The sequence below is a fragment of the Ursus maritimus genome, unplaced genomic scaffold, assembly GCF_017311325.1.
Source record: "Ursus maritimus isolate PB19 unplaced genomic scaffold, ASM1731132v1 scaffold_33, whole genome shotgun sequence".
Taxonomy (NCBI): Eukaryota; Metazoa; Chordata; class Mammalia; order Carnivora; family Ursidae; genus Ursus; species Ursus maritimus.
Genome location: NW_024425897.1, coordinates 28,660,078 through 28,673,619, shown reverse-complemented (window position 1 = coordinate 28,673,619; position 13,542 = coordinate 28,660,078). Strand labels below are relative to the sequence as shown.

At 56.7% G+C, this 13,542-nt stretch overlaps 1 protein-coding gene across 2 annotated transcripts in view; it reads right to left on the bottom strand.

Moving 5' to 3' along the window:
• The window catches only part of ADGRD1 (adhesion G protein-coupled receptor D1), a 126,040-nt gene that overhangs the window by 69,737 nt on the left and 42,761 nt on the right, over positions 1-13,542 (bottom strand). For both annotated transcript variants that reach the window (XM_040620049.1, XM_040620050.1), the window contains 2 exons: positions 13,174-13,249; positions 7,091-7,232 (listed from right to left, as the gene is read on the bottom strand). In XM_040620049.1, coding sequence (XP_040475983.1) covers positions 7,091-7,232; positions 13,174-13,249 — 218 coding nt within the window. The remainder of the gene's footprint in view (positions 1-7,090; positions 7,233-13,173; positions 13,250-13,542) is intronic.

Here is a 13,542-nt window from a genome sequence, read left to right as displayed (position 1 = left end):
GACTGAATTGGGCAGAAGCGTTCCCAGAATTAGCTCATTTGCAGAAACAGAGAGTCTTCGCTCTCTCTCTGCCGTCTGTCACTCCACGGCCCCTGAACACTGCCAGGGGCCACAACGAGGGAGGGAAGAGGCAGGCCTGGGAGGGCGCGCTGGCGAGGGGCCTGTGTCACTCCCCGAAGGAAGGGGCAGGTGCACATGGTCATTCGCAAATCAACAAACCGTGTGTAACTGCAAAACACCGGAAAAGCATAGTTGCCTGTGTGAGCAGAGGAGCCGGACAAGCCCCAGGATGGCTGACTAAAGCCACATGGTGGAGTGCTATGCAGCCATAAGAAACAGCAGAAGATTCTATGAACTGGCTGATTTCCAGGATTTCCTGTGGAGTGGGAACTGCGACATGCCAAAGAGCTTCTAATTCCCCTCCCTGAGAGCCGGAGGAGCAGTGAGAGAACACACGGGTCGATTCACTTGGCACAAAAGAAGGATGAGCCAGGAGCTGATGGGGCTGCTTGCCGCCAGGATGTGGGTGGGGATGCGGTGAAAGCCCGGGGGTGCAGATGGAGCGGGGCTGGGCACAGCCCTGAGCTCCTGCCTGTGTTCACCTCACCTTCAGACCGTGCAGTGTTACCTACACAAACCCCCAAACCGAGTCACTGAAATGGACCAGAACAGGCCCACGCCCATACTGTCTCACAAACAGGCACCAACAAATCTCACTCTATCATAAAGGCATCAGAAGCCACTCTGAAGGAGGAAACCAGCCCAGCTAACTCTGTAAAACAATTCTAACCACACAGCGTAGGGCTAACGACAAAGAGACCGTGAATCAAGCCCATCCTCCTGTTAGTACACTTGCCTCCCGCCGGGGACAGCTCAGTGACTCCAGAACGACTCCACGTGTGCCCCAGGCTTACACAAACATGGAAAAACACCGAGAATAACAAGAGCCAGGCCTCTAACTCTCAAGGTGACCCTGGCTCTTGGATGATCCCTGGGTCTCAGGCAGGAAACAGCTTCAGAAGGAGCTCACATCTGAATCCCACGTGCAGATGGGCAGATGTGGGAAGCACAGGGGTTGCATCTGCTTCACGCGTGCGTTCACGCACTTCCCGGCCCCGTCCACTCAGAGAATGGAGAAATAGTGACACCCCAGCAGATCTGAGCACACACAGCACCTCGACTCTGGCTTTTCAGCACCTCTCCCCAGTAAAAGGACCCAGGGCTCTCTGGAAAACGGTTGCTTGCATGAGCCCAGAATACCTCTCACACCAGAAAGAAAGGAAGGACTCGAACGCAAGGATGGCATCTCAAAGGGACCCAGGAGCCAACTGGACAAAGCTCCAAATGGTCAATCCTGGGATGATCTGAGTAACAAAACATGGACTGGTAGTACTGGGTTACGACCTATGGGATAAAATGAGTATCCGTGAGTCACGTCGATATAAATAAGTAATTGAACACGGAAATAGCAAGTTGTCCTTCTAACAGAACTGCACTTACAAATGGAGAAGCGAAGACAGAAATGGAAAACCGCCTCCAGGCAAATGGTACAGTGCTAACGTGCAGGCAGCAACCACCAAGAGAAGCGAAAATGCATGGTAAAAATATGATGAGACCAAGGAGCCGTGGGGTTTCGTGCTCTACTCCACAGGAGACTCAGAATTTGCAAAAGAAACAGTAAGTTCACAGGGGATAACCCTGGAGGCCGCCCCCTCAGCCAATCAATGACAGCGGCCATCACCAGAGAAAACAGCGCCCCGTACTGCCTGTGTCATGAACTGTCCCCCCAAACCCACACAAGGGGAGCCCACCACCCGTACCACGGGATGTGACTGTGTGTGCAGGGTGACGGGTGAAGTGGGGTCCCCCCAACGAGCCTGTCCCACAGGACTGAATCTGCACAGACAGCAGAGCGGGACGCAGATGCGCATGGGGCACCATCCCTGAGGACGCGGCAGAAGACGGAGCCTGCAGCTCGGGGCGGGGGGTGCTAGGGAGGCGCCAGCCTGGACCGGGACCCTGCGGCACACCTGGACCGAGACCTGTGCTACACCTGGACTGGGACCAGGACCCCGTGGCACACCTGGACCGGGACCCTGCGGCACACCTGGACTGGGACCAGGACCCTGCGGCACACCTGGACCGGGACCTGTGCTACACCTGGACTGGGACCAGGACCCCGCGGCACACCTGGACCGGGACCCTGCAGCACACCTGGACCGGGACCGGGACCCCGCGCCTCTGGAACCAGGAGAACATACTTCTCTGCTGTCTCAGCCGCCCCGCTGTGGTGCTCTGTCAGGACACCACAGGAAACTGATACAGGCTGATGAGACATGGTAAGACTGGCCTGACTTCACTCCTGCGGTTTCCTTGTCAAAGACGCATAACCTCAACCTAATCCTGAGAAGATATCAGATCGTCCCAAACCGAGGATGGCTGGAGGAGCTCTCGAGAGCCAGATCCTCAACAGAAAACATCCCTAAGTGGGTAAACTGAGAACATCTGAAGCCTGTCCACAGTGCGGTAACATCACCGTCCGTTTCCAGGCTTCAGTAGTTACTTTTAAAGAGTAGAATTAGGGGAAGGTGGGTGAATGGTACCCAGAAACTCTACTGTCCTGCAATTTTTCTGTGAGTTTAAAACCATTTCAAATAAAAAGCTAAGAAAAAATAGAGCTCATCAAGTGGCGACCCACGGGCTGAACTTCAACCCAGGTACATTTCAGTTGACAAGGTTAAAGGCGGATATGAATTAGCTGCCAACAGTACAAATGCAGAGATATAATTTAAAAGCCAGATTTAAGGCTTCTCTTCACAAAATCACAAGTTGTGGCGATACCCCGACGAAGCCAAATCCCACACCGTGAACCGCAGGACCGAGGCCAGGGGCCCCAGCGCCATGTTCTCACGCTCACAGCTGCGGGCCCTGGAAGTCAAGGCGCCCAGGCCCTGCGCTCAGGGAAACAGCCCCTGTCCGTGAGCCCGGGGCATGTCGGAGGACAATCTGGCTGCTCCTGATAAAGGAAACCTTCCATGTTTCCCGCTGCTGGGCCCTGCACCGTCCCCCAGGGAGGCTCCGCTCCTGCCGAGGTCGGAGGGGCTTCCCCACCCTTCAGAGCAGGGGTCCGTTTCCGCCCCGAGCACACGCTGTCCGTCTGCGTCGTGAGCAAATAACCTGCGAGAAACACGTCAAACTGAACGTGAGAGTAAAAACCTCCGCAAGCGCCCATCCCTCCGAAGCCTGCAAACCCGCACGCGCTCGAAGCACAAGGTCGAGTGTGTCATCTTCTGGGACGTCCTTGGTCACCGTGATGTCACTGCTGACGCCACGGAAGCAAACGCAGCCCTGTGTTACACACTCCTTCCCGCGCTCGCTCTCCTCTCTCTTGTCTGCGAAGGTCACGCATCCCGGGGAGCGGTCCTCACCGGGGCTCAAATACACGCTCATCCTTGTTTTTAAGACCCTCTGGAAGGTTTGCTCACTCGACACTAGATTCTGTCACGCTTCCACACGTGCGCTCCACAGCGTGCACAGCCGCATCCCCCATCCAGAGGCAGCAGTGGCCAAGCGCACATGGGCATTAGCGCTGTGTGCCGTCCTCCCGCCCGCCCACCCAGCCCCCGCGGACTGACTGCACCACGCGTGTGCTCTTGGGGGAGCAGCACCTGCTTCCCTGCCACCTTCTGGCCACAGCCTCTCGCTCTCCCTCCTGGAGTTTTGCGTTTAGATCGGGGACACAGACACAGAGCATGGCGGCTCCTATTCACCTCACGGGGCTAAAGTGACAAAACCAGCACCGGGCCTCCTGGCTGAGTCCCCCACCCCCACCCCGTGGGCTATGAGCTGTCCTTCCGGAAAACTCCCTTTGCTAACGTTAGCCAAGGCTGGCTTCTGTGTCCGCACTGAAGACCAGGGGCAGGACAAGAGAGCTCACTGGCCCCGTGGGTCCGTGTGATCAGTCCCACGTTTGTTATTACACCTGACGGACTGAGACACAGCAAGGCTGGTCACTCGGTCGACGTCACAGAGCCGATATCGGTAGAGCAAACCAACGCCTGTACATGTGAGTGAATGAGCTTCTCAGAGGACTAATCCACCCTTGTGTTTACCCGTATCGGTTCCACGGTGTAGACGTTTCACAGCCACGTACGTTACCGCGCTGCTCTTATCCGTACCAGCTCTGGAGGGGCGTTCCAGTCGCCGCACACCAGGACGACAGGCCCTGAACCCGAGCCACTGAGCCCGCCCCGTCCTGCCTGACCTCGGCCTCAAACACACGAGGTTCCAGAGTCTTCTAAAACAAGCCGCCCTGAACCCGAGCCACTGAGCCTGCCCCGCCCTGCCTGACCTCAGCCTCAAACGCACGAGGTTCCAGAGTCTTCTAAAACAAGCCTTCTCTGCGTTATATACGCTTGCTTAATCGCAGACTCACACTCTCTCCGTGCCATACGATAATACCAACACAGAAGCACTAGAAACGTCTCTACCTCACCCGGACCAAACCTCTACAGCCTCTGAGCTCATCCTTCTGCATGGCGGCAGCCGGGGAGGACCTCTGCCCCAGCGGCGAGCGTCCTCTCCACGGAAAGAACCATGCGACTGTACGCAGATGCCAGCACAGCTCGAGGACAAGGCTACTCATTTGGGGCCGCCAACTTTCAGCGCAGCTTTCACCCACCCAGCAGGTACCGAGCCACTGCCCTGCACCAAAGCTCAACGCCAGGCCCCGTGAGGAAGGGCTCAGTGGTTTCAAGAACCCCCCACGCCGGCTACACGGTGGGGCTGCATGGTCCTCTGTCGTGGTGCTGGGAGGGTGCAGAGACGGCTCTCGGGGGGGTCGGGAGGTGGGAGGAGGACATGTCCAACATGGAAAGCCAGCACTCCAACTTCCCTGGAGGGAGAAGTTCACATGGAAAGTCGGGCTAGAACACGCGGCCAGAGATCTGCCTCTGATGCCCAGAGTTTACATTCTTCTTCGGGGAAGCTTGGAAAATTCTAAATAGGTGAGTGGGGTTATTTGGTCTGAGCTTCTGGAAGGTTAGTCTGGGCACGTGGGGGGGATGAAGCAAGGGGAGCAGTAGGGAAGCTCCTGACCCAGCAGAAGTAGGTAAGAACCAGAGCTCTGAGCCAGGAAGGGGACCCTCTGACAATAAGGTCACAGTGGGTCCTGCATGGCTCCCACAGACAGGAACCCAGGCTGGCACCAAGGTTCAGACCCAGAGGGAAAGGCAGCACTGGGGCAGAAACCGGGAGCCCAGAGGATGGACAGGCCTGGGGGAAACACACCCCATAGGGCACCCGGAGTTGGGAAACCTACCTGACCAGGGCCTTCATGTCAAGGCCATGGGGCCACTGTGGGTTTGGGTCCTCACTGACATCAGTATGTGGTGACACTGGCATCTCAGCATTTCCATGAATTCAGAGAAGTAAACACACGGTTGCGTCACAGGGACACCACTTGGAGTCAGAGGAGGCAATGCTCCAGGGACGGGCCAGCAGGTACAGGGGTGGCCCCCCAAGAGGAACATGTCCTGGGAGCCAGTGAGGTGGGGATGGGGGCTGAGGGTGCACGGACGTCGACGGGGTCCAATGTGTCTACACATCGAAGACAGAGGACACGTGGCGAGCCAGAGATCTCTGGGCACCCTGAGAATGTTTTTGCAGTTAGAAGGGTGGCTTTAGTGTGAACAGAGTCGGGGCACAGTGTCAGTCTAGGACTGTGACCTTTCAGCACCACTGGGCACACACCCAGAAGGACCGAAAGCAGGGCCTGGGACAGAGAGCACACACCCACGTTCACGGCAGCCTTGCGGACAGAAGGAGGGGCAACCAACGTCCACGGATGGGCAGGTGGGCACAGACGGTGCGTATTTTACATGCATGAAAACGGGATGTTATTCAGCGTTCCAAGCAGGAAATCCTGACATGAGCTACCACCTGGATGGACCCTGAGGACGCAGTGCCGAGGGAAATAAGCCAGAACCACAAGGACAAACCCTGGAGGATCCCACTTACACGAGGTCCCCAGAGCAGTCAGATTCAGGGTGCAGAGAGTAGATGGTGGGCACCAGAGGCTGCGGGCAGGGCATCAGTTTGGGCAGACGGCAGAGTGTGGGGATGGACAGGGGCGTGAACGTGCTTTGTGACATGGGACGGTGCACTTACACATGGTGGAGGTGCCAAATCTTACGTTATGTATATTTTACCACAATTTACAATTGTTTTCATGTTTTGTGATTTTTTTTTTTTTTTAAAAAGAAAGAAGCCAGGTGCCGGGGCATTCTGAGGCCAGGACTGTGTGTGCAGGTGGTGGGAAAGGCCCGTGCAGACCCAGGGAATGAAAATACACTTCCACGTGGACGGACGAGAGGGGTCCAGAACACAGTGGCCGGCACACAGTAGGTCTTCAGTCAAGGGTGGTGGAATGGGATGGGATGGGATGGAATGGAACAAAGTAGGAAATCCTGGAGAGAAATGTCTTTGGCACAACTCCAAACGACCAAAACCACGATGAGCTCATAAATAAAGGCTTGAACAGCACGACACTCACATGTTGAGTCAACACCGTATCTCGGGACGTATCCTTGCACAAGAGAAGCTGCGTATTGTTGAAAGGACAGAGCATGTCCCCGGACACTTGTCATTCTTACCCGTGGACAATGATGAAGCGAATGTGGACAGAATTCCAGTTACGACCCAGCAGGACCAAGAACTCACAACTCAAAACAGTGGAGAAATGGCCCACCCTCAGCCCCAAAGCATGTTTCGCACGGAGAAGAGAGCGCTGCATGTTGCTAAGGGCTACTATCAAGACGAGTGAGAGCTGCCCACCACACCTGCTCCGCCAAGAAGGACATGTACCGTCAAGCAGAAACGTCCACGCACGCACATCTGTGAAAGCCTTTTTACCCAACGTCAACTCCGCGAGACCAGCCCCGTCCCACCGCCGTGTGAAAACCTTGTCCCGGGGAGGAAGCCCAGGGAGCGCGCGCGCCATCTGAGAGGCCTTCTCCAGCCCCACAGACTCCCCGACATGCTCGAAGCGAGGCTGAAGAACAGGAGTGAGGGCGAACCCACGTGAACTCACCATCCTGTGCCTGAGCTGGACCGTGACAAGCGGAGATCCCGACAGGTTCTGGGAGAGCACGGGCGGTGGGGACACCTCCAGAGCAATCAGGTAGCTGGCTGCAGACAGCTTGTGGTTCTTGTAATTTGCTGCCTCAGGAATCCTTGGAAGTAAATGAAAAATCATTACCACCGGGGAAAAGGGGAAGGGCACGCAGCCAGAACCCGGGTTTAGAACTTAATGTTACCGCTGATTTTTGAGACTGAAGTTTCCCTTGGATGGAAGTTGGCTTTTCCTTGTTCGGTACCCGCTGCCCTCCAGGGCTGGAAGCCGGGACCCGCAGAGCAGACTTACTGCCAGTGCTGCCGGCGAAGCGTCAACGCCAGCATTCGGTACCTGCCCTGCCAAGCCAGATGCCGGCACCCCGGGCGGGCGGCATGGGGCCCCTGACCTCGCAGAGCTGGTAACAGTGGAAGAAGATGGAGCCCAGGGAGTGCGGAGAACAGAAGGGTCGAAGCAGGGGGTATGAATCTCAGCAATCCCACTCACTCTGCTGCGTGCCCTTGGGTAAGTGACTTACCCCGTCTGAACTTCAACCTCCCTGCTTATAAAACGGTGCGGTCGACGGCAGTGCAGTGAGCGCCTGTGGTTCCCCAGCTTCGTGTGCGCTCCTTCTCCCAAGAAAGGCCCTCAGTTTCCTCCAGGTGACCGCCCCCTTCCCCACCTCCAGACCCCATGCTCTGCCGCTGACTCTGTCCTCAGCTGAGGAGGAAGCCCTGCTGCCCAGGCCTGACCCACTCGGTCCACTGCTTCCCTCCGGCCGTGGGGATTGTTCAGAGGTGAGTACATGATCCAGGAAAGTCCAAGGAGATGCAACCAGACTCAGAAGGAAAACAGTGGGTCAGAGACCCTGGCTTCTCTCTGCTGCATGTCCTCCCTGGAGGAGGAGGCCCTGGCAGTGGCTTACAGTCATGAGGGGAGACATGAACTGGGCAGGGAGCCCAGCCCAAGGAAGAAGAGAGACAGAGCCGAGTGACATCCACTGGACGCTGGATCGAGCTGCTCCTGAAGCCAGATCCGTGTGAGCCCTTCTGCTTACGTGATCCAAGTACCCTCCTACTTAAGACAGGTCAAGCCAGGTTTTCCGACCCTTACAACCCAATCCAAAGAATCCTGCCTGATATATATGGTACTTGTCTCGTGGAGTTTCAAGGTTAAAGTGATATTCAGGGCCAAGACAGGGCAAGGCAAGGAGCCTGCGGGGCAGGATTTAAGGAGGTGCCCACACTCAGGGCCTGGCACACGCGTGCGGCACTTGTAGGACTCCAGGAACGAGTACCTGTCCTCAGTCACACCCTCGGTGCCTGCTTGCCTCATTGTAGGCCCAGCCCCGCCTGACACTGTCAGTAATCAGCAAATGCCTGTTGGTGTGAATTTTGACTTGGGAAAGCTACCCTCAAATGCCTGAGATGTGGAGCCACTGGGCACCCCAACGGTCACCCGACCCTCTGCTGCTGTCCTGTCTGGTCGGGACCTTGCCTGCCTCCTACCCGCTCTCCAAAGCCCGGTGGAGAATTCTGCTACCTGTCTGTATTTGCGTCATCACGCCTAACCGCGTCTCTGGGAGCTGCGTGTACAGTCCTCTCCCTCCCTCGACTAGTTTTACCTGATAACGAAACTCAAACCCCTCTCCCCCTCAAGCCTACAATTTGCTAGAAAGAGGACAGTGAACACTCTCTCTTCACCTAGATCCCCATCCCCTACCGTTCTAGCACGTTTGCTTCACCTGGCAGACACGCTCCACACACACACACACACACACACACACACACACACACACACTCTCTCTCTCTCTCTTCTTCTGGCAGAACCATGAGGAAGCATGCCATGACACTCCTCCCCCTCCACACTTTAGCAAGTACCTTCTAAACCTGGAGACAGCCCCCAGCATACCACGGCACAATCCACCCTCGGAATCTTGATGCCGTTTCAGGAACGTGACGTCATGCCTGCTCCCTGCCTTGTGCCTCAGAGCTCTGCGTGGTCCCCATGAGGCCGGTGCATCTGCTAGGGAGCATATCCCTGAAGGCCCCCGAATTCTGGAATGGTCCCCAGGGTTCTTTCTCCTTCCTGCCATGGACATTCAGCAGCATCAGCCACTGTTTGCAAAATGGCCCTTACAGTAGATTTGCTGTGTTCTCCTGAGGGGCTCCAGACCAAGCTTTTGGGGAAGGATTACTCCATGGGCCACATTAACTCCCTCCCACTGTGTCACATCAGGGGACACAGGATATCACGTCCCACTGTGGATGATGTCAAGAGTGACCAGCTGGCTGAAGTGACGCCTGCCAGCTGTCTCCACACTCAGATGCCCTGCTCACTTTGTAAATTAACAAGTACCCTTGGGATGGCAGCAAATGACTCTGTTCCCTGAATACCAGTCACCCAGGGGTGTCCACACCCGCTGATGACTCTTGCCCTGATCAGTAACTACATGTAGGACTGCAAGATGGTGTCTTTCCGATTCTGTCATTCCTTCTGCATTAGCTGATTGGCATTACTCTACAAAGAAGAACATGTGCAGACACAGAGGCCAAACTCTCTGGGAACTCACCCGTCAGAAGCACGTGTGAGTCTGTCAACAAGACATGGAAACCCAGACACCTGAGTCCCAGCCCTGCCTCTGCCAGCTGGCAGCCTTCAAGTCCCATCCCCTCTCAGCCCGGGTCTCCATCTGTGGAGGGGCAGTGGGAGCAGGTGATTCTGGACTCCCTGCCCAGCTCGGACTCCTGGCCCCACTCAGAGGAAAAGGCTGTCCTGGTTGCTTGCCTGGCACAGCACGACCATCGAGCATGGGTAAGAGCTGAGCAGTCCTCATCACGACGGGGCAAGTGACATAGCAGGGACCAGCTAAGTGCCCCCCCAGCACCTGGGGACACTCAGACGCTGCCCCCGGCAGTGGTTGCTTGGGCCCTTGGAGAGGCCCACCCAGGGCTCGGCTGTGAAAATGGAGACCCTGTCCCAGCCTCGCCCCCATCTTCATTGACTAAACTCACGTGCTGACTCCACCGCACCCCAAAGGGGGATTGAGAGGACAATACAATCCCACAGCACCTTTCGTTCTTACAAAAGCCATGAATGTATGAAGGTCGCAGTGCATGACACTAAAAGGGAAGGGACGTGGCCGTGCAGGCGAGCAGGAACACTGAGCGCGATGCGCAGATCCCGCCCATCTGCTCCTACCTGTGGTTGGAATTTGATAGTTATCTCACAGCCAATACGGCCAGAACGTCCACTCATCCTATGAGGCGATAAAAGCAAACACTTACATGTCATGTTAAGAGCACCAAGCCTTGTTTAAACAGTCAACTCACTTAGTGCTCACGGCAGCCTCACGCATCAGTACCGTCATCACCGCTATTCTAGACGGGGAGCACACAGCCAAAGACAGCCAGCCATCGCCCAGGTTCACACCACTGATAAGGGCCCCACCGGGAGAAGAGAGCCAGGTACCCAGCACCCAATTCTGTGCGGCTAACTACAACACTGTTGGTCAGCTTCTGTCCCGTTCTGGTGCCACAGGAAAGAGCACAACAAATACAGGGCCTGTGCTTGGTGAGCTATTTGGATGCCTTTTTCTTCAAGGTTAATTTTGACAATAAGATACCTTTGCATTAAGTGCCCCCTTATGCCAGTCGTGACAAGCTGAAGATTCTGCACATGAAAACTGTGTGCTCATCACTGCAGAATATTTCTGTTTTGACTTCAGGAAACCAGCTGAGCACGCATCTGCAGCTGACAGGGTTCAAGCAGTCCACGGGTGATAATGCAAGAGGCAGAAAGGGCGTGAGGGGGCAGAGCTGCCTGTGCGAGTCTCAGAGCCCATGACTTGCAGGGACAAGAGGAGCTGACACGGTGATCCGGGTCATGGCAGCATGGGTTCTGAGGCTCCCAAGAGTCCCCTCTGGGGTCGCCCGGGGCAGTGAGGACAGCAGGGAGGTGAGTCTAAAGGCCTTGAGAAGGAGGACTGTTCCATCTGCCCAGCTTTAGGCGCATCCCTGGACCCCCCAAAGCAGGACAAACTCAGCCTCTCCCCCCATGCACCGCAGCTAGCACCGACGTAACGGCATGTCTAGCAGGGGTGTGCAAACACGGGCCTGGGTGGCTGCCTGATCCCATAAAGTTTTATTGGCACACAGCCACTCCCATTCCTTCGTGTATTGTCTGCGGCTGCTTTCAGCCTTCCACGGCAGACTCAGTAAGTTGTGACAGAGACATCGTGGCCCGTAACGACAAAAATATTTACTCTGACCCTTTATGGAAAAGTTTGTCGGCAGCTGGCTAGAATCACGATTCTACTCGGTCACAGAGAACTGTCCCTGACATGCGTGTGCACACAGATGTCGGTGAAAGCAATTCCACCTTCTCTTTCCTTTCCTAGTTCGAGGCGGAAGGGAGATACGGATGGCGGTACAAACACTGTTCTCCCCACACTCCTGCCCTTGGACCACAGACGGGCTCAGCCGTGCCTCAAACACACATTTCATGCATTTCACTAACAAATCAGCTTCCGCCTGAGCATTCAGTGTGAGAGCTGCAGGTAAGTAAAGGGGGAGCCAAGGAAGAGTCCGTTTTTGATTCATGACCTTGGATTTGGAGAAATATCCCCCGAAGAGTTGAGAAGGAATCTTTCTGAGGAAAGGTGATGGTATTTTCCTTTGACAATTCTCCTGAAGAATTCTGGAAATTACACATCAAGAGTGGCCGGTCCCCTTCCCTTAGTTATAAGGAAACCCGTCAACGCGCAGGCTTTCCCAGGGCAATGGGACCCAGGTGTACAGCAAAATCGTGGCTGTCATCTCCCTGACCCCACCGTCTCCCCAAGGCTCCGGACATCCAGGGGGTGGGAGAGGGGCTGCATCGGAGACATGCTGTCAGGGCTCAGGTACGTGCCCCGCTACAAGGTATTCAGCACCCATCCTCTATCTGGCGGCGGCTCAAACAGCGGCTGCTTCCATCACAGAGGGGTCGGCACAGTCGGTGGCAGCGTCAACACCAGGAGCCCAGCCCTGCAGGGGCAGGAGAGGGCCCCTGCAGGGCAGGGAAGCGGGGCCCCACCAAGCCAGGGCAAGGGGACCCCATGAGAGGGGAAAAGCGGGGCACCCCGGCCCACCCCTCAGAGGAACCAGCCTCTCCCCGGGGTCTGGGTGGGCTGACCCACTGCCGGGCCACAGGGGCCATGTCAGCAGACCTGGCCAATGACAGAGCAGGACACTCTGGCCACCATGACTGGGCTCAGGATGGGCACATGACCCAAACGGGCCAATCACAGCTTTCCCCAAGTTTCCACAGCACCCATGTGAGCAGACCTGACCAATGACAGAGCAGGACACTCTGGCCACCGTGATTGGAGGGAGCCAGGATGGAGTCAGATGGGCACATGACCCAAACAGGCCAATCACAACCATCCCTGAGTTTCCATGCACACATTGGCGTAAGAGCCTGCTGTCCTTCTGAGACCTCAGGACTTGAAGCCACAGGGCCTGAGCCGCCAGAGCCAGCCATGCCTCTGTGGAGGGGCCCGCCTGGAAAGGAGCCAGCACGGAGGGAAGCATAGGAGGGAGACAGAGCAACCAGGTCAGGAGGCCTCCCCTGGGCCCCTGGGTCCAGCTGTGCCTGAAGCCGTCCTGGTCCCACGAGCCCCGGTCCTCCCTGTCACCTGCCGAAGCCCACATATCTAGCCAGCCCTGATGGATGCGGGGGCACACTGTTGCCCCCAGCCTACACAAGTGGCAGCCGAGGCCCGGGCAGCAAAGGCACTCATCCACGGCTTCCCAGGGGGATCCTGACCTGGCCACTGCACTGCCAGCCTGCACACCCAGGGCCTGCTGAAGCCCCAGCGTCCGAGGTCCCGCGTCACCCTCAAAGGGATATGGCGTGTCTGGGCTCTAACAGCAAAGCACCAGGCGCTGGCATTGCGAGTCCTCTAGGACCCTTAGGCCTGTGATGGTGGGGAGCCGGGGGTGTCCCAGCGGTCAGCCCCCAGCAAGCAGGCCCACACATGTCCGCTGCCCTCTCCCTGCTGTGTGACCTGAGACACTCACTTGGTCTTGGCTGGCTGGATGTTGTCCAAGTAATCGTGCATTCTGTGGTAGAGAAGGCCCACGATGGTGGTCCAGGCTGCAGAAAAGAAGAGGGTTACAGACATGTGTCAGCCTTTCAGCGGCAGAGCCCCCAGCCAAACCCACTTGCCCAGCAATGCACAGGGCCAACCCTCACACCCAAAACCCTGGGGGCAGCTCCTGGGGCCAGGGGAGAGAGAGAGGGACTCTCAGGGGTGGAATTTTCCATGAGCCAGGGTAGAAACTTGTGACCCTTCAGCTGTGGATTCAACCACGGCAACGACTGCCTGCTCCTGCCCTGAGCCAATCCAGACACACAGATGCCGCAGCTCCCGGCAAGAGACTGACTCG